Below are 20678 nucleotides of genomic sequence, written 5' to 3'. Positions count from 1 at the left end.
AAGCAGCGTTAAGTTATACAAAGATCTCCCAAGATTTAAACATCTCCCGGAGCAACTGTTCAAGCACCACTGCAGACTTACCAAGGCGTGATCGTTCACCTAAACTAACAAACTGAACAAGGAGAGCACTGGTCAGAAATACAACCAAGTGCCCCATGATAACTCTGGAGGAGCTGAAGTCCTGCCGCTGAGCTGGGGGAAACTGTACATGGGACAACTATAAGTCGTATCTACACAAATCTGGCCTTCATGGACGAGTGGAAGAAGAAAGACATTATTGAAAGGAGGCCATGAGAAATCCCGTTTGAAGTTTGCTAGAAGTCACATGGAGGACACAGCTCCATGTGGAAGAAGGTGCTTTGGTCAGATGAGACAAACGTTATGTATGGAGCAAACCTGACACTGCTCATGGTCCTGAGTGCACCATCCCCAGTGTCAGATATACGGGGGGGAGCATCATGCTGTGGGGCTGCTTTTCCTCAGCGGGGACTGGGGAGATTGTAAGAATAGTTGTGAAGATGGATGGAGCCAAATATGGGGAAATTTTGGAGGAAAACCTGCTGGAGTCACAAGAGAACTGAGGCTGGGGCGGAGATTCACCTTCAGCAGGACAATGACCCTAAACACAAAGATAAATCTACAATGGAATGGTTCAATAAAAACATATTAATGTGTTAGAATGGCCCAGTCAAAGTCCTGACCTAAATCCTATTTAAAATCTGTGGAAAGAATTGAAAACTGCTGTTCACAAACGCTCTCCTTCTAATGTGACAGAGCTTGAGTTGTTTTGTAAAGAGGAATGAGCTAAAATGTCAGTCTCTACATGTGCAAACCTTGTAGAGTCAAACCTCAAGAGACTTGTGCTGTTATTGCAGTAAAAGGGGGTTCCACAAAGTATTCATTCATGCTGTATGAATACTTATGCAAGTCCCACTTTTCAGTTTTCTATTTTTTGAAAAATAACCGAATCATGTATCATTTTGCTTTCACTTCACAGTCGTCTGTTACTTGTGTGTGAACGTTCAGTAAAAAAATAAAAATAAAATCTTTATGTTTAGGGTTGTAAACATGACAAAATGTGCAAAAGTTCAAGGTGTATGAATACTCACGAGAGGCACTGTACATATAATATATAACTAGGGCTGCACAATATATATCGCAAAAAATATGCCAAAAACAGAAAAAAAACTAAGGGGAGAGAGAGGAGTTAATCAGAAACTAGAGTGTTTCATAAAAGACACATTATCTCCTTTTCTAGTAAAACAATCTGTGATTTTGATCAAACTAGCCTCTGTTTAGCTCAGATTTCTCAGGAACCGAGACTCGTAGAACTAAACCGTTTCCACCTACGGAGAGCTGAGAGTCTCAGCTTTCAAACGAGCCTCAGCCTGAGTCCACAGATATAACACTGAACACACTGTGATGCTACAGATATCATGGAAAATGGTCTGGATTGTTCCGCAGTGTGGCTTTAACTGTTCCGTGTCGATGAGCGTGAGTGTGAAGAGAGAAGGAGGATCTGCTGGTGGTCCTACCCAGGTCCATGCTCTTGGACTTGCGCGTCTTGATGATCTCCAGCTGCGCGGCGTCGCTGAACTGCTTGGTGCGTTTCTCCGACATGCTCTGGCGCCCGAAGCCCTCGCGGTGGAAGGCGGCGTCGGGCTCGTCGGCTCCCAGCGCGCTGAGCGAGAGAACAAACAGGTCAGGAGTATTTCACACGAGGAGGACGAGGAGGAGGACGAGGAGGAGGACGAGGGCGGCGTCTGATCAGAGCCCGGAGCGCCCAACAACAGAGACAAACATGACGGAAAACAACAGTATCAGCGGAACACAGAAGAACATGAAGCGCTGCAGGAAACTCAGACTGTCTGGGAAGAAAAGAAAACAAAATGACTGTCCCCTAAAGCAAACAACAAACCGAGCACATTATGTGTGGAGACGGCACAGCAGGGGCAGCTCCAAGACTACAGGATCGGGAACTTTCAGCTATAGCAGGAACTATGGACACTTATGTCACAGATATAGAGCCTGGTTTATACATAAATAAATAAATAAAAGATAAATGATATATGTCCTTTATTTGTTTTTAAAAGATAACATTTGAGAAAAAAGCCAATGAAATGATGAATGATTTGCAAAAGGAGCATAAATATGGCACTAGGGCTGGGTACCGTTAAACAGTTCCTACTTGGTACCGACCGAAAAGCTCCTGTAGGGGGCGGTATCGAAAAACTTTTTTTTTTTTCGGTGCTAATTTTCGGTTCTTTTTCTCTCCAAACGTCAATAAATGATCCACAGTGAGTCTAAAAACGCCTGAACTCATGAGCAGCTTCAGCACAAATGCAGAAGCAAAGCTGTGACTTACTCAGACTTCAGTCTAAACCAGGACTAAACCAGGACTAAACCAGGGCTAAACCAGGGCTAAACCAGGGCTAAACCAGGACTAAACCAGGACTAAACCAGGACCAAACCAGGGCTAAACCAGGACTAAACCAGGACTAAACCAGGACTAAACCAGGACTAAACCAGGACTAAACCAGGGCTAAACCAGGGCTAAACCAGGACTAAACCAGGTCTAAACCAGGACTAAACCAGGACTAAACCAGGGCTAAACCAGGGCTAAACCAGGGCTAAACCAGGACTAAACCAGGACTAAACCAGGACTAAACCAGGGCTAAACCAGGACTAAACCAGGACTAAACCAGGGCTAAACCAGGGCTAAACCAGGGCTAAACCAGGACTAAACCAGGACTAAACCAGGACTAAGCCAGGACTAAACCAGGTCTAAACAAGGACTAAACCAGGACTAAGCCAGGACTAAACCAGGGTTAAACCAGGACTAAACCAGGACTAAACAAGGACTAAACCAGGACTAAACCAGGACTAAACAAGGACTAAACAAGGACTAAACCAGGACTAAACCAGGGCTAAACCAGGGCTAAACCAGGACTAAACCAGGACTAAACCAGGACTAAACCAGGACATAACCAGGACTAAACCAGGACTAAGCCAGGACTAAACCAGGGCTAAACCAGGGCTAAACCAGGACTAAACCAGGACTAAACCAGGACTAAACCAGGACTAAACCAGGGCTAAACCAGGACTAAACCAGGACTAAACCAGGACTAAACCAGGGCTAAACCAGGACTGAACCAGGACTAAACCAGGACTAAACCAGGGCTAAACCAGGACTGAACCAGGACTAAACCAGGACTAAACCAGGACTAAACCAGGACATAACCAGGACTAAACCAGGGCTAAACCAGGACTGAACCAGGACTAAACCAGGACATAACCAGGACTAAACCAGGACTAAACCAGGGTTAAACCAGGGCTAAACCAGGGCTAAACCAGGCCTAAACCAGGACTAAACCAGGACTAAACCAGGACTAAACCAGGACTAAACCAGGACTAAACCAGGACTAAACCAGGGCTAAACCAGGACTAAACCAGGACTAAACCAGGACTAAACCAGGACTAAACCAGGACATAACCAGGACTAAACCAGGACTAAACCAGGACATAACCAGGACTAAACCAGGACTAAACCAGGACTAAACCAGGACTAAACCAGGACTAAACCAGGACATAACCAGGACTAAACCAGGACATAACCAGGACTAAACCAGGACTAAGCCAGGACTAAACCAGGGTTAAACAAGGACTAAACCAGGACTAAGCCAGGACTAAACCAGGGTTAAACCAGGGCTAAACCAGGGCTAAACCAGGACTAAACCAGGACTAAACCAGGACTAAACCAGGACATAACCAGGACTAAACCAGGACTAAGCCAGGACTAAACCAGGGCTAAACCAGGACTAAACCAGGACTAAACCAGGACATAACCAGGACTAAACCAGGACTAAACCAGGGCTAAACCAGGACTAAACCAGGACTAAACCAGGACTGAACCAGGACTAAACCAGGACTAAACCAGGACTGAACCAGGACTAAACCAGGACTAAACCAGGACTAAACCAGGACTAAACCAGGGCTAAACCAGGACTGAACCAGGACTAAACCAGGACTAAACCAGGGCTAAACCAGGACTGAACCAGGACTAAACCAGGACTAAACCAGGACTAAACCAGGACATAACCAGGACTAAACCAGGGCTAAACCAGGACTGAACCAGGACTAAACCAGGACATAACCAGGACTAAACCAGGACTAAACCAGGGTTAAACCAGGGCTAAACCAGGGCTAAACCAGGCCTAAACCAGGACTAAACCAGGACTAAACCAGGACTAAACCAGGACTAAACCAGGACTAAACCAGGACTAAACCAGGGCTAAACCAGGACTAAACCAGGACTAAACCAGGACTAAACCAGGACTAAACCAGGACATAACCAGGACTAAACCAGGACTAAACCAGGACATAACCAGGACTAAACCAGGACTAAACCAGGACTAAACCAGGACTAAACCAGGACTAAACCAGGACATAACCAGGACTAAACCAGGACATAACCAGGACTAAACCAGGACTAAGCCAGGACTAAACCAGGGTTAAACAAGGACTAAACCAGGACTAAGCCAGGACTAAACCAGGGTTAAACCAGGGCTAAACCAGGGCTAAACCAGGACTAAACCAGGACTAAACCAGGACTAAACCAGGACATAACCAGGACTAAACCAGGACTAAACCAGGGCTAAACCAGGACTAAACCAGGACTAAACCAGGACTGAACCAGGACTAAACCAGGACTAAACCAGGACTAAACCAGGACTGAACCAGGACTAAACCAGGACTAAACCAGGACTAAACCAGGACTAAACCAGGACTAAACCAGGACTAAACCAGGACATAACCAGGACTAAACCAGGACTAAACCAGGACATAACCAGGACTAAGCCAGGACTAAACCAGGGTTAAACAAGGACTAAACCAGGACTAAGCCAGGACTAAACCAGGGTTAAACCAGGGCTAAACCAGGGCTAAACCAGGACTAAACCAGGACTAAACCAGGACTAAACCAGGACTAAACCAGGACATAACCAGGACTAAACCAGGACTAAACCAGGGCTAAACCAGGACTAAACCAGGACTAAACCAGGACTAAGCCAGGACTAAACCAGGGCTAAACCAGGACTAAACCAGGACTAAACCAGGACATAACCAGGACTAAACCAGGACTAAACCAGGGCTAAACCAGGACTAAACCAGGACTAAACCAGGACTAAACCAGGACTAAACCAGGGCTAAACCAGGACTAAACCAGGACTAAACCAGGACTAAACCAGGGCTAAACCAGGACTGAACCAGGACTAAACCAGGACTAAACCAGGGCTAAACCAGGACTGAACCAGGACTAAACCAGGACTAAACCAGGACTAAACCAGGACATAACCAGGACTAAACCAGGGCTAAACCAGGACTGAACCAGGACTAAACCAGGACATAACCAGGACTAAACCAGGACTAAACCAGGGTTAAACCAGGGCTAAACCAGGACTAAACCAGGACTAAACCAGGACTAAACCAGGACTAAACCAGGGCTAAACCAGGACTAAACCAGGACTAAACCAGGACTGAACCAGGACTAAACCAGGGCTAAACCAGGACTAAACCAGGACTAAACCAGGACATAACCAGGACTAAACCAGGGCTAAACCAGGACTAAACCAGGACTAAACCAGGACTAAACCAGGACTAAACCAGGACTAAACCAGGGCTAAACCAGGACTAAACCAGGACTAAACCAGGACTAAACCAGGGCTAAACCAGGACTAAACCAGGACTAAACCAGGACTAAACCAGGGCTAAACCAGGACTAAACCAGGACTGAACCTGGACTGAATAAGAAACTAGACTTTTAGACAAAGAGAAAAGCAGTGACAACAAGAAACACATGGGCTTTAGCTTTGCCTTTAGCTTTAGCTTTAGCTTTACCTTTAGCTTTACCTTTCGCTTTAGCTTTAGCTTTACCTTTAGCTTTACCTTTACCTTTACCTTTAGCTTTACCTTTAGCTTTAGCTTTAGCTTTAGGCAATAATGTCCTTTCTCTCTTTTTATCACGGCTTTAGTGGGAATTCTGCTCAAAACATGAAGTTCCAGGTGACGCTGCTGCTCCTGTTTTCTGATGTTTGGACTTCCTCCTGAACCAGACTTTTCCTGCACATTATTTTAACTCAATTAAAATAACACAGGTATCGAAAAAAGTACCGTTAAGGCACCGGTACCGAAAAGCAGGTATTGTTAAAGTAGTGGTATCGGAAAACAAACGAACGGTGCCCAGCCCTGTATCGCACTGTGGATCACCTACAGTCACGGCTGATGGCACTTTCCATTGGAATTTTCTCAGGGTTTTTTCAGCAGAATTTGTTGAAACTAAGTGAAAACATAGTAGATAAAATTAAGAATAAAAATCCAGATAGAGTTTTGTTTCACCTTAAAACGGTTTTGTCCAATCTGTTCCCAAAAGTAGCATGTATGGCATTTTAGGTGACGACTAGTGACAATTGTAGGCATTTGTCCTCCAATTTTCTCAGCATTTCCACAGTAAATTTAATAAAACATGATGTAAACACATAGTGGACTTGATGAGGAATAATAATCCAGATAGAGTTTTGTGTCACCTAAAAGGGGATCGCTCCAATCTCTTTCCAAAACTAACATATATGGCCTTTTGGGTAATGATTACAGTGACTTTTTTTTTACCTAAACTTTTCTCAGGATTTCCACAGTGAAATTGGTTGAACTTACGCACACAGGTCAAGGAAAATGTGAGGAATAATAATCCAGAGAGAGTTTTGTTTCACCTTAAAACAGTTCTGTCCAATCTGTTCCCAAAAGTAGCACATATGGCATTTTAGGTGACGACTAGTACAAATTGTAGGTATTTTGTCCTCAAGTTTTCTCAGGATTTCCACAGTATATTTAATAAAAAATGATGTAAACACATAGTGGACTTGATGAGGAATAATAATCCAGAGAGAGTTTTGTTTCACCTTAAAACAGTTTTGTCCAATCTGTTCCCAAAAGCAGCACATATGGCGTTTTAGGTGATGACTAGAGACAATTGTAGGTATTTTGTCCTCAAAATTTTCTCAGGATTTCCACAGTAAAGCTTGATGAGATTAAGTTCACATGTACTAGGAATGACATAGAATAATAATCCAGTGAGGTTTTTGTTTCATCTCAAAACGGTTCTGTCCAATCTGTTCCCAAAAGTAGCACATATGGCATTTTAGGTGATGACTCGTGACAATTGTTGGCATCTTGTCCTCCAATTTTCTCAGGATTTCCACAGTGAAATTTAATAAAAAATGATGTAAACACATAGTGGACATGATGAGGAATAATAATCCAAAGAGAATGTGTTCGATCTCCAAAGACATCATCATAAACCCTTTCCAAAAGTAGCACATGTGACATTTTGGGCAGTGATTACAGTGACAATTGTAGGGAATGGTTGGCAATTTTCTGAAGATTTCCACAGAGAAATTGTTTGAAATTAAGTCCAGATGTGGTGCACATGCTGAGGAATAATAATCCAGAGAGAGTTTTGTTTCACCTTAAAACGGTTCTGTCCAATCTGTTCCCAAAAGTAGCATATATGGCATTTTAGGTGACGACTAGTGACAATTGTAGGTGTTTTGTCCTCAAGTTTTCTCAGGATTTCTACAGTAAATGTAATAAAAAATGATGTAAACACATAGTGGACTTGATGAGGAATAATAATCCAGTGAGAGTTTTGTTTCATCTCTGAAGGCATCATGATAAACTCTTTCCAGAAGTAGCATTACAATGACTGTAGGCATTTTGTGCTCCAATTTTCTCAGGATTTCCAAAGTAAAATTGGTTGGAATGAAGTACACAGCTAGTGGATATAATGAGGAATAATAATCCAGAGAGAGTTTGGTTTCACCTTAAAACAGTTCTGCTCAATCTGTTCCCAAAAGCAGCATATATGGCGTTTTAGGTGACGACTAGAGACAATTGTAGGTATTTTGTCCTCAAAATTTTCTCAGGATTTCTACAGTAAATTGAATTAAAATGATGTAAACACATAGTGGACACGATGAGGAGTAATAATCCAGATAGAGTTTTGTTTCATCTCTGAAGGCATCATAAGATCTTTCCAGAAGTAGCATTAACGTGGCTGTAGGCATTTTGTCCTCCAATTTTCTCAGGATTTCCACAGTAAAATTGGTTGGAATGAAGTACACAGTTAGTGGATATAATGAGGAATAATAATCCAGAGAGAGTTTTGTGTCACCTAAAGGGGATCGCTCCAATCTGTTCCCAAAAGTAGCATATATGGCATTTTAGGTGATGACTAGTGACAATTGTAGCTGTTTTGTCCTCAAGTTTTCTCAGGATTTCTACAGTACATGTAATAAAAAATGATGTAAACACATAGTGGACATGATGAGGAATAATAATCCAGAGAGAGTTTTGTTTCATCTCTGAAGGCATCATGATAAGCTCTTTCCAGAAGTAGCATTACAGTGGCTGGTGGGCATTTTGTCCTCCAATTTTCTTAGGATTTCCACAGTAAAATTGGTTGGAATGATGTACACACTTAGTGGATATAATGAGGAATAATAATCCAGAGAGAGTTTTGTTTAACCTTAAAACAGTTCTGTCCAATCTGTTCCCAAAAGCAGCACATATGGCATTTTAGGTGATGACTAGTAACGATTGTTGGCATTTTGTCCTCAAGTTTTCTCAGGATTTCCACAGTGAAATTGAATTAAAATGATGTAAACACCTAGAGGACTTGATGAGGAATAATAATACAATGAGAGTTTTGTGTGATCTCCAAAGACATCATCACAAACCCTTTCCAAAAGTAGCACATGTGACATTTTGGGCAGTGATTACAGTGACCATTGTTGGCATTTTGTCCCCACGTTTTCTCAGGATGGTCACTGTAAAGTTTGATGAGATTAAGTTGGGAATGAGAGAGAATGTTAATCCAGTGAGGATTTTGTTTCATCTCAAAACAGTTCTGTCCAATCTCTTCCCGAAAGTAGCATATTTGGCATTTTGGGTCATGACTAGTGAGTTGTGGGCACTTTGTCCTCAAAATTTCTCAGGATTTCTACAGTAAATTGAAGAAAAACATACGTAAACACATAGAGGACTTGATGAGGAATAATAATCCAGAGAGAGTTTAGCGTCATCTGAAAATGGATAAGTATAGGACCTTTCCAAAAGTAGCATAATGACATTAAAGGCATCACTGCTGTGAGTGTGGGAGTACCTGTCTGGTTGGCTGGGGAGCTCCTGGGCCCACGGGGGCACCGCCTCTCCGCTGTACCCCATGTCATGCAGCCCGTCTCCGGTCACGAACACGCCCTCGTGCAGCCTGTCCTGGGCCGAGTATCCGCCATCGTTCAGCCTGTCCTGGGCCGAGTACCCGCCCTCGTGCAGCCTGTCCTGGGCCGAGTATCCGCCATCGTGCAGTCTTTCGTGGGCCGAGTATCCGCCATCTTGCAGCCTATCCTGAGCCGAGTACCCGCCCTCGTGCAGCCTGTCCTGGGCCGAGTACCCGCCCTCGTGCAGCCTGTCCTGGGCCGAGTACCCGCCCTCGTCGTGGGAGCTGGAGGAGGAGTGGTCGGAGAGGGGCAGCAGCGGCGGCCGGTCGTCTTCGATCAGCACAGTGTCGTCCTGAGGCATGTTCACCGTCGGGGACAGATGGTAATTCGCTGAAACAAACACACAAAACAATAATCATGAAAGACCGTCGGCTCAGAGGGTCACAGGAAACATTCACTTTGGTCAAAATCACTGCATACGGAAAAGAAACAACAGAAAACTCTCTGTTCACTTGTTTAACCAACCTTGTTTTGTCATTTTGGTCAATTTACATCCTCATTTTGTCGCTATTTTGTGGCACTTTTGTTACTTTTTTGTTGGATTTTTGTCGCTTTTTTGCTGGATTTTTGTCACTTTTTGTCAATTTACATCCTCATTTTCTTCTCGTTTTTTGTCGCCATTTTGTGGCACTTTTGTCTTTTTTTGCTGGATTTTTGTCACTTTTTTGCTGGATTTTTGTCACTTTTTTGCTGGATTTTTGTCATTTTTTTGCTGGATTTTTGTAATTTTTTTTGCTGGATTTCTGTCACTTTTTTGTTGGATTTTTGTGTTTTTTTTGTTGGATTTCTGTCACTTTTTTGCTGGATTTTTGTAATTTTTTTGCTGGATTTTTGTGTCTTTTTTGCTGGATTTTTGTCTTTTTTTGCTGGATTTTTGTGGTTTTTTTGCTGGATTTTTGTCTTTTTTTGCTGGATTTTTGTCACTTTTTGTCAATTTACATCCTCATTTTCTTCTCGTTTTTGTCGCCATTTTGTGGCACTTTTGTCTTTTTTTGCTGGATTTTTGTCTTTTTTTGCTGGATTTTTGTCACTTTTTTGCTGGATTTTTGTCATTTTTTTGCTGGATTTCTGTCACTTTTTTGTTGGATTTCTGTGTTTTTTTTGTTGGATTTTTGTAATTTTTTTTCTGGATTTTTGTCTTTTTTTCTGGATTTTTGTCTTTTTTTTCTGGATTTTTGTCTTTTTTTCTGGATTTTTGTCTTTTTTTTCTGGATTTTTGTCTTTTTTTGCTGGATTTTTGTCACTTTTTTGCTGGATTTTTGACATTTTTTTGCTGGATTTTTGTCATTTTTTTGCTGGATTTCTGTCACTTTTTTGCTGGATATTTGTCACTTTTTTGCTGGATTTTTGTCACTTTTTTGCTGGATTTTTGTCACTTTTTTGCTGGATTTTTGTCACTTTTTTGCTGGATTTTTGTCACTTTTTTGCTGGATTTTTGTCACTTTTTTGTTGGATTTTTGTCATTTTTTGCTGGATTTTTGTAGCTTTTTTGCTGGATTTTTGTCACTTTTTTGCTGGATTTTTGTCACTTTTTTGCTGGATTTTTGTCACTTTTTTGCTGGATTTTTGTCAATTTTTTGCTGGATTTCTGTCACTTATTTGCTGGATTTTTTTTCGCAATTTTGAAGAAGCTTTTAGATTGGGAGGATTTGGAGAACAGGAGTAAACATGTTCAGGTGGGGGTTAAGAGGTTAAGAGTAAACATGACAGAACCTCGTGTTTTTCCATAATGTAAGACTCTCTGCAGAAACCTCCTGTTTCTCCTCTGCAGTAATGGCGTCTCCACTGTCAGTCGCCGTAACGTTACAGCAGCTCAAACCTTTCCCTTCAGGCTCGAGGCAAAACCGCTTTGTTGACGTGTCTGACGCCGCTCGGTTTCCAACGGCGACCGGCGCCACCGAGAGGCTTCCATCGTCACACGTCTTCACAGCGAGGGGGAGTGTGATAAACATTATAGAAACGACAAATCGCACCAAAGCTGAGAATCTTTACACTTGAGCGGAAAAACAATGAAAACACATGGACTCCTGACACGGAAACCAGGAAACCAGAAGCGAAGGGGAGATCTTTGTGAATGCCATTTTAACAAGGATGGCATTGTGCTCCGGGGTCGAGAGCTGGAGCGTTTGGGGAACCCCGGCCTGCACTAAATCACTGGACTCGCTTAGATCACTTTAACCTCGTAACTCCCGCCTTTGTCATTTTTCGTCACGTTTTTGTCACATTTTTTGTCCATTTTTTGTTTTTTTTTGGTCACATTTTGTCACATTTTTGTTTACATTTTTTTCATAAATTTTGTATCAAATTTTAGTCATTTTTTTGTCACATTTTTTGTCCATTTTTTGTCGTTTTTTGTCACATTTTTGTTTACATTTTTTTCCTAAATTCTTTTATCAAATTGTTGTCATTTTTTTGTTTACATTTTGGTCATTTTTTGTCACATTTTTGTTTTGTTTTTTTTGTCACATTTTGTCACATTTTTGTCATTTTTTTGTCATTTTTTTGTCAATTTTTATCACATTTTTGTCACATTCTTTGTCCATTTTTGTCGTTTTTTTGTCACATTTTGTCACATTTTTGTTTTTCATACATTTTTTATCAAATTTTTGTCATTTTCTTGTCACATTTTTGTCATATTTTTGTCATTTTTTTGTCATTTTTTGGTCACATTTTTGCCATTTTTTCATAAATTTTTATCACATTTTTGTCACATTTTTTGTAATTTGTTTGTAATTTATTTGTATTTTTTTTTATCACATTTTGTCACATTTTTGTCATTTTTTTGTTACATTTTTGTCATTTTTTTTACATTTTTTAAATTATTTTTTTATCAAATTTTTGTCATTTTTCTGTGACATTTTGGTCATATTTTTGTTTTTTTTACATTTTTGTCATTTTTTGTCACATATTTAAAAAAAATCATACATTTTTCATCAAATTTTTGTCATTTTTTTGTCAATTTTTATCACATTTGTGTCACTTTTTTTTTTTTTTTTTTTTTTTTTTGGATATTTTTTGTCACATTTTTGTCATTTTTTCATCAATTTTTCGTCACTTTTTTGTCAATGTTTACTCCCTTTTTGTCACATTTCCATCATTGTTTTCGTCTCAGTTTTGTCACTATTTTCTCACCTTTTTTCCAGGAGCTTTTGGACTGGGGTAAAGCCAAACTGGAGAAAACATGCTCGGTTCAGGTGGGAGTTAAGGGGTTAAACACTGTTTCAGAATGACACAAAGACACTGTGGGAGTTCCTGGAGGCTAATCTGGAGCAGCACGGCGCTGGTTAAAGTCGCACAATGGCGTCCAATGTCTAAAACACAGAGCGAGCGAAGCAGAAACATAAAGACTGTGTTCTGTCTCCAGTGGAATATCTCAAACATTCCTTCTCTTTGGAATAATCTCACGCTGATACGCTCCACGTGACGCCGCTCTCATCTGCGGCGCCTGCAGGAACGCGCTCAGGGAGAAGTTTACAGACTCTCACCGGAGTTTGTTTAAGATTATGACCCGGCCCTAACTCTCCCAGTGCATCATGTCTAATACTTACTCTTAACTCTTCATAAGAAATACAGAAGTGTCTTGCCCAATGGCCACTGGCTGCTCTGCTTTGTCACAACGACACGAGGGGCGGCCATTGCTGCAGTACCTCCATATCGCCGCTAGTCTCCCATTGGAAGGCATTGCGCTTTAGACACGTTTACAGAAAAAGCCTGGTTTGTAATTTTCTTAAACTTTCAACAGTTAGATATTCCTCCTGTGAAAACGCCGGGTTAGGCACGATTAGAGAATCCAGACTGGTTTTTGTAAGAAAAAACTTAATGAGGGTCGGACTGTTAGCATTGGAGCAGCGCGAGCAAAATGTGACAGAAATGTGACAAAAATGTGACAAAAATGGGATAAAAATGTGACAAAAATGTGATAAAAATTGGATAAAAATGTGACAAAAATGTGACAAAAATGGGATAAAAATGTGACAAAAATGTGATAAAAATTGGATAAAAATGTGACAAAAATGTGACAAAAATGGGATAAAAATGTGACAAAAATGTGATAAAAATTGGATAAAAATGTGACAAAAATGTGACAAAAATGGGATAAAAAAAGACAAAAAAAGACAAAATGTGACAAAAAAATGAACCAAAAAATGTGACAAAAATGTGACAGAAAAATTACAAAAATGTGACAAAAAAATTACAAAAATTGACAAAAAAAGACAAAAAATTGACAAAAATGTGACAAAAATGTGATAAAAATGTGATAAAAATGTGACAAAAATGTGACAAAAATGTGACAAAAAAATGACAAAATGTGACAAAAAATGACAAAAATGTGACAAAAATGTGACAAAAATGTGACAAAAAATGTGACAAAAATGTGACAAAAAAATGACAAAATGTGACCAAAAAATGACCAAAAAATGACAAAAAATGTGACAAAAATGTGACAAAGATTTGATAAAAAATGTGACAAAAAAATGACAAAAATGTGACAAAAAAATGACAAAATGTGACAAAAATGTGACAAAAAATGACCAAAAAATGTGACAAAAATGTGACAAAAAATGACAAAAAATGTGACAAAAATGTGACAAAAAATGACAAAAAATGTGACAAAAATGTGACAAAAATGTGACAAAAATGTGACAGAAAAATGACAAAAATGTGACAAAAAATGTCAAAAAAGTAACAAAAATGAGTCGAATACCCATCAAAAAAATGATGGAAAAAAAAAACCTGACGTGAGGAAAAAGGTCTTCTCGGTTCAGGCGGGAGTTAAGAGGTTAACAGTTTATGAGTTTATGTGAGGAAATGTGGAGAAGTTTGGGGCATATTTGCGATGGTTTCCAAACACATCGCTTCATCATCGTCATCCAGAAAGTCCCAAAGACATTAAGATTTAAATGTGTCACTGTGGCCCAGGCCGACCGTGAACCAGGTCCAAAAACCTGAGCCTCTTCATCGCGCTCCCGGAGCCGTGCCCTCCGTCAAACCTCCGCCGCGGAAACAAAAGCGGCGGCGGCGGCGAGCGGGAGAAGGCGTCTTTGTTCGGGCGCCAGCGGGAGGAGGTTTTGGCAGGTGCGGCGGCGCTGCAGGATCACACAGCGAACAATGGTGGCAGCTCGTCAGCGGCTCCGGGGAGGGATGGGGCTGGCGGCGGCGGCGATGAGGAGGCGAGCGAGTCTCTGTGAGGGAAGGGCATCTGACGGGAACGTCCGAGAGAGTCTCCAACTGCACCAGAGAATAAACCAGAGACACGCCGGCGGATTCTGGACCCGCTCTTTCCCCATAACGATTATTGAAAAAATAATAATCACGATTATTTTTGTCATAATTGAAATCACGATTATTCAAACGATTATTTGTTCCCTTTAAAAAAATCCATCAAAAAAGTGAGAAAAATCCATTAAAAAAAGGACAAAAATTCAGCAAAAATAGTGACAAAAATCCTTAAAAAAAAAGACAAAAATCCAGCAGAAAAATAACAAAAATCAAGCAGAAAAATGACAAAAAAAACATTAAAAAATGACAAAAAAACATAAAAAAGTGACAAAAATCCATCAAAAAATGACAAAAATCCATCAAAAAAAGACAAAAATCCATCAAAAAAATGACAAAAATCCAGCAGAAAAATAACAAAAATCAAGCAGAAAAATGACAAAAAAAACATTAAAAAATGACAAAAAAACATAAAAAAAATGACAAAAATCCATCAAAAAATGACAAAAATCCAGCAGAAAAATGACAAAAAAACATTAAAAAGTGACAAAAATTCATCAAAAAATTACAAAAATCCATCAAAAAAGTGACAAAAATCCCAAAATTAAAAATTACAAAAAAAAATTGAAAAAATAAATAAATATTATAATCGATTTTTTGCTAAATCGTAATCGAATTTCGATTAATTGCACAGCCCTACCATAACGTTCTCCTGTTTGGCTTTACCTGAATCTAAAAGCTTCTTGAACTAAAAGTATCAAAATAGAAACAAAAATGAGGATGAAATGTAACCCGAGAGCGACAAAACGAGATGAAAAGGTTTAAAAATGTGTGTAACAAAAACACACATAAAGACTTTGAGCCCAGTCACGAGAACCAGAGACACGAGTCACAGCCCAGGTTTTTGTATTTGGTGATTTTCGCTTCGTTGCAGAATCGTTCAGGTGAAGTCATGAAGAAGCCTCTCCATGTTTTCAGGAGAGTTCAGAGTGTGCAGTCAGGGCGTGACTTTGTGGGCCAGACCTTGTGGTTCACAGCGCAGGCTGTAGAGCAGACGACTGCGCAGACGGGGGCGCTCCTTGCAATCTTCAGTGTCAGACCTGGAGCAAAAAGTGGGCGGGACAGGAGGGGGGACAGACTCACATTGTGATGTTGTGGTGCCGCCCCCTCCCCATGCTTTCCCCAGACCTGCAGAGGGCGGTGGTTTGCGAGGGGGGGTGAGTTTTTTTTTTCCTGTAAACGCGTAACATGATGATGCAGCGCAATGTTTAATAAAGATTAAAGAAATTAAACTGTCCCTCCGCTGCTGCAGATCCAGGATGAGCGGGCGGGACAGAGAGGCATGAGGCACCGCTTGAATGTGCAAAGTTACGAAATGTAAAGGATTGAACTGATCAGACACTGTCATATCGGCTGTGGAGGAGTTACAGAGTTATGCTGCAGTTACTAGAAAACTGTAGCGTGTTGGAACATTTGAGCTACAGCTGCAGGATTCTTGGAGCGGCTGAAGTGGGAATAAAAGTTGCTCTGCCCCCTGTGAAATGCGCTTCTTTCTTTTGGACTGAGCTGTGGCTACACAAGGAGCATCATCAGGAGGTAAAGACTGACACACGATGGAAACGTCTCCTTAAAACTCAGATCAGACCTGGTGTTGTGGCACTTGAGGCACGTGTGGTTTAGGGTGTGTGTGTTGATCTACAGTATCAAAGTAAACCCGTGCGTAACCGATGCTCAAACAGACTTTTCATGGTAATTTCGCTTTTGTTTTTAATTTGACGTCGATTCTAAAGAAGAAGACAAGGCAGCGCGATGTAGAGAGGAACATAATGTGAAGGTTGCCACAGAAGAGCGGCTCCGAGTGCTGCTGTAATGAACAAGGCTCAGTCGCCTCTTTTGTAAGGATTAAACAACGAGGAGCCGTGCATTCGACGGTTATAATGCACGACGCGGAGTCAAGAACACCACGACGCGCAGTGGAGTGTTGTTACTCCGCGAAGTGCATTATAACGTGTAACGCGGCTCCTCGTTGTTTAATCCGCTTATACCAGGGTCCCACAAACCTAACATTTATAATAAATGTTTTTTTAATTGACTAAAGTCACTAAATCTGCCAGACTACGGGACTATTTTGTGTGGGTTATTAGCCGGTCACTGAAGGCTGGTCTCAGAGCGAGTCATTCTCCGCAGCTATTACGAGGATCTCAGTCAGGCTCAACGACACAACATCAGCACAGAATCACAACACAACAGGACTAACCCGGAAACACTTTTCCCTGGAAGGAAACACCGATATGCGGCACTCGTGGGCAGGAGTTATTTACCTTTTACAAGGTTTAACCTGAAGCTAAAGCTAGCTCAACCAGCTCACCTGTTTATGGAAACAGCTGCGGTGGAGTCGCTCACACCTGGGCCCCCCCAACTCAAACTTTTATGTTTGACTTTACTAATCCAGACAAAGATGCTTCAATGCAGGATCATTTTATGTACGTCTGAAAATGATGAATAGCCTTAACCGTTTCCAATAGAAATGTAAAGCTCATATGTTATTAACAGTAGCTAACCTAGCTGCTCACTCTCCTCTACAAACATTTAGCAAAAAAAATGTTTGGCCAAAAACGTTGAAATTAAACTAAATCCATCTCATACGTTCCTGTCAGTCACTAATTACGCCTTTATCTGATTCAGCTGTGTCATGCGTTGCTATGGCGACGCCCACAGCGGAGTGATATCCCAGTGATTTAACCACCGGACTACGTGTGCGGTTATACCAAAATAATGCACGCTTGTTAGCACCCACCAGCCAATCAGAATCCAGTATTCACCCAGACCATGGTATAATCTTAAATAACGCCCTCTCTTTGCGGCGCAGCCTTTAGCGCAAGATCGCGCGTGCACCACGATGCATTTAGAGTTGCGCACGGACTGCGCCAGTCACAAGATCTGGCCCTGTGTGTGTGTATTTACTGGGTAAACACCAAGTACTTCTGTGAAGTGGATTTATGAATCCCGGATTATGCGGCGCCGCTTCCTCATGAAGAGCCTTGATACTAAAGCAGCGACAGCGGGACAGAGGCGCTGCTTTGCTCCAGGACAGGACCACACTCTGGCCTCAGCTTCAGCTTTAAAGACGGGGTGTTCTGCTTTTGTCAGTCCCATAGCACCAGTCTATATCTCACTACAATGATGACAAACCTTCTGCTGGTCTGTAAATGCAGTAAATTAGAATAACTGCCTTGTATAAAATGTCTCTCTCAAAATGGCTGTAGTGAATGTCTTGAAATAGGCCTCTGTCTCTTTAACCCCTTAACTCCCACCTGAACGAGACATTTTCTCCAGTTCTGCTTTACCCCAATCCAAAAGCTTCTGGAAAAAAGGTGAGAAAATAGCGACAGAACTGAGACGAAAACAATGATGAAGATGTGACAAAAAAGTGAGAAAACTTAGACAAAAAACGGACAAAAAGTTGACCAAAAAAATGACAAAAAATTATGAAAAAGTGGCAAAAATGTCACAAAAAATTGACCAAAAAATGACAAAAAATGAAAGAAAAAAAATGAAAAAAATGTGATCAGAAAATGACGAAAAATGACAACAATATGATAAAAACGTTACCAAAAAATTGCAAAAAATTGACAAAAAATGGACGAAAAAAGGACAAAAATGTGACCAAAAAAAATGACAAAAATTTGACAAAAAAATGACAAAAAAGTTACAAAAACGACTTGAATACCCAACAAAAAAATGATGGAAAAAAAAGAATCTGACGTGAGGAGAAAGATCCTCTCGGTTCACGCGGGACTTAAGGGGTTAAGAACCTCTGAGCCTTTAGACACGCCCCCTCCACACGCTGTGGTCGGTTACTCGGCTGGTGACGAAAGCTTGGAGGCGTCTCCAGGAGGTGGGGGCGTTCCTAGGAGGACTCAGGCAAACCTATCCCTAAAATGGCCGCCATCAGAGTTTTTACAGATGACTCACAAATACGTGAATGTAGAGGCCGGGTCTCTGATGGAATACAGGCCAGTATTAGAGCATTTACGGTATTCATCATTGTCTGCACACCCATTCATGATTTCCAACGAGGCTGCGACCTGTGGACTCCAGCTGAAAACACGGATCACTGATATTCCGCGATGTTTGAGGCCGATGTGGTCGTAAAGTCAGAGCTGCGTCGACTCCGGGACTAAAACACTTTCTGCTAATTCAGTTCAAAGCCAGAGATGGAAAAAGCAGAACGTGATAATCACTGAGAGTCACGCGCAGGACTGTGGTTTTATATTCCACTGCCGTGCGTTTGATCGGCTGCATTTCCATAAAGCGAAGGGGGAGGGGGGGGGCGAGAGGAGAGGGGGGGGGGCTGTGGCCTGGAGGAATAATTAAAAATGTCTTATCACGGACAGAACAGAGAAGTTCCAGGAGCCGGAGCAGAACAATATGAAGATACGCCGGGAATGTAGAGCGGGAGAGACGTATGGACTCCGCATTCGAATCACACTTTTACAGATGAACACGGCGAAGACACGGAGAGAACACGGCTTCAAACACGCCGGCTGGTTCCAGGCGTGTTGGAGAAACGTGTGACGAGTTTGTTCTGTGACCTTTTGGCTTCTCGCACCAGCCGTCCTGCTGGAAGCGAGAGCGTTCACACAGAGGTCCATGTGGAGGTTTTTTTTAGCTCGTTTCCTCCTTAAAGAGACGAGATGTAAGACGGCCATTTTATACTCGCTACTGCCACCTCAGGCCATACGTGTAACTGCAGCTGCTATATTAAGCTCGTGCATGACGGGATGCACGGAGGAACATGCAGGGGGAGGAACATACTTAGTTTAACATTCTTAAACTCTGTATAGTCCCTTTAAATGGATATGGATGTTTCAGGATTTTTGGCCTCATTTCCTCGTTATCCAGAGTGTTGCTGGTTTATGGAGATATTTTTTTGTAATTCCTGCAGTTCTTATGTTTGAAGAGTCTTGTGGTGCTAGGCTAGTGCTAGGCTAGTGCATGTCTATGGTATCAGCTAGCCTGCATTAAAAACAGTGTGACCCACAGAGCACCTGAGGCAAATCACTGATAACGCCAGACTAACCATATAAACGTCTGTGTCCATAAAACTGAGACGAAAACAATGATGGAAATGTGACAAAAAAGCGAGAAAACATTGATGAAAAAGTGGCAAAAATGTCACAAGAAATTGACAAAAAATGTACGAAAAAATGACAAAAATGTGACAAAAAAATTACCAAAAAATTACAAAAAAAATTGACAAAAATGTGATAAAATGTGATAAAAATGTGATAAAAATTTGACAAAAAAATGACAAAAAAAATGACAAAAATGTGACAAAAAAATTACCAAAAAATTACAAAAAAAATTGACAAAAATTTGATAAAAATGTGATAAAAATGTGATAAAAATTTGACAAAAAAAATGACAAAAAAAATGACAAAAATGTGACAGAAAAGTTACAAAAATGAGTTGAATACCCAAAAAAAGATGACGGAAAAAAAAAAATCTGATGACGTGATCCTCTCAGTTCAGGCGGGAGTTAAGAGGTTGAATTGGGGTTTGCTTTATTGGAGTAGTTTTCATTTGACACAAGACTTAAACATCTTCATGAAGACAGATGTGAAAATAGCAACAAAATTGAGACGAAAACAATGATGGAAATGTGACAAAAAAGTGATGAAAAAATCAAAAATCCTGAAACATCCTTTAAAGGACCAGGCCACCGTTTTTACACACTGAGATATGTTCTTACCTGAGCTTTGACGAGTTCTTTAGGACCTGTCTGATCTTCAGTCACGTAAACACAGCGCAGACGGCGTTAGCATTTAGCCTCTCCCTCTCTCCTCTATAGTGTTAGCATTTAGCCTCTCCCTCTCTCCTCTATAGTGTTAGCATTTAGCCTCTCCCTCTCTCCTCTATAGTGTTAGCATTTAGCCTCTCCCTCTCTCCTCTATAGTGTTAGCATTTAGCCCCTCCCTCTCTCCTCTATAGCGTTAGCATTTAGCCTCTCCCTCTCTCCTCTATCACACATCCTGTTAGTATGTGGAGCACTTACAAGTTTTGTATTTTATATGTGTGATGTTTTATCTTTGTAAAATGTGTTTTAATGTGTCGACTAGTTCTCAGAAT

The 20678-nt window shown here is 41.0% G+C and overlaps 1 protein-coding gene across 1 annotated transcript in view; it reads right to left on the bottom strand.

Annotated features, from left to right (window-relative positions):
- LOC306966772 (partitioning defective 3 homolog) overlaps positions 1-20678 on the bottom strand; it is a gene marked incomplete at both ends in the record, with an annotated part of 118324 nt that overhangs the window by 17548 nt on the left and 80098 nt on the right. The window contains 2 exons of the mRNA XM_079561590.1: positions 1536-1681; positions 9215-9659. Coding sequence (XP_079417716.1) covers positions 1536-1681; positions 9215-9659 — 591 coding nt within the window. The remainder of the gene's footprint in view (positions 1-1535; positions 1682-9214; positions 9660-20678) is intronic.

The sequence above is a fragment of the Gobius niger genome, assembly GCF_951799975.1.
Source record: "Gobius niger genome assembly, chromosome: 8".
NCBI classification, from domain to species: Eukaryota; Metazoa; Chordata; class Actinopteri; order Gobiiformes; family Gobiidae; genus Gobius; species Gobius niger.
This window is presented reverse-complemented; position numbering and strand designations above follow the sequence as displayed.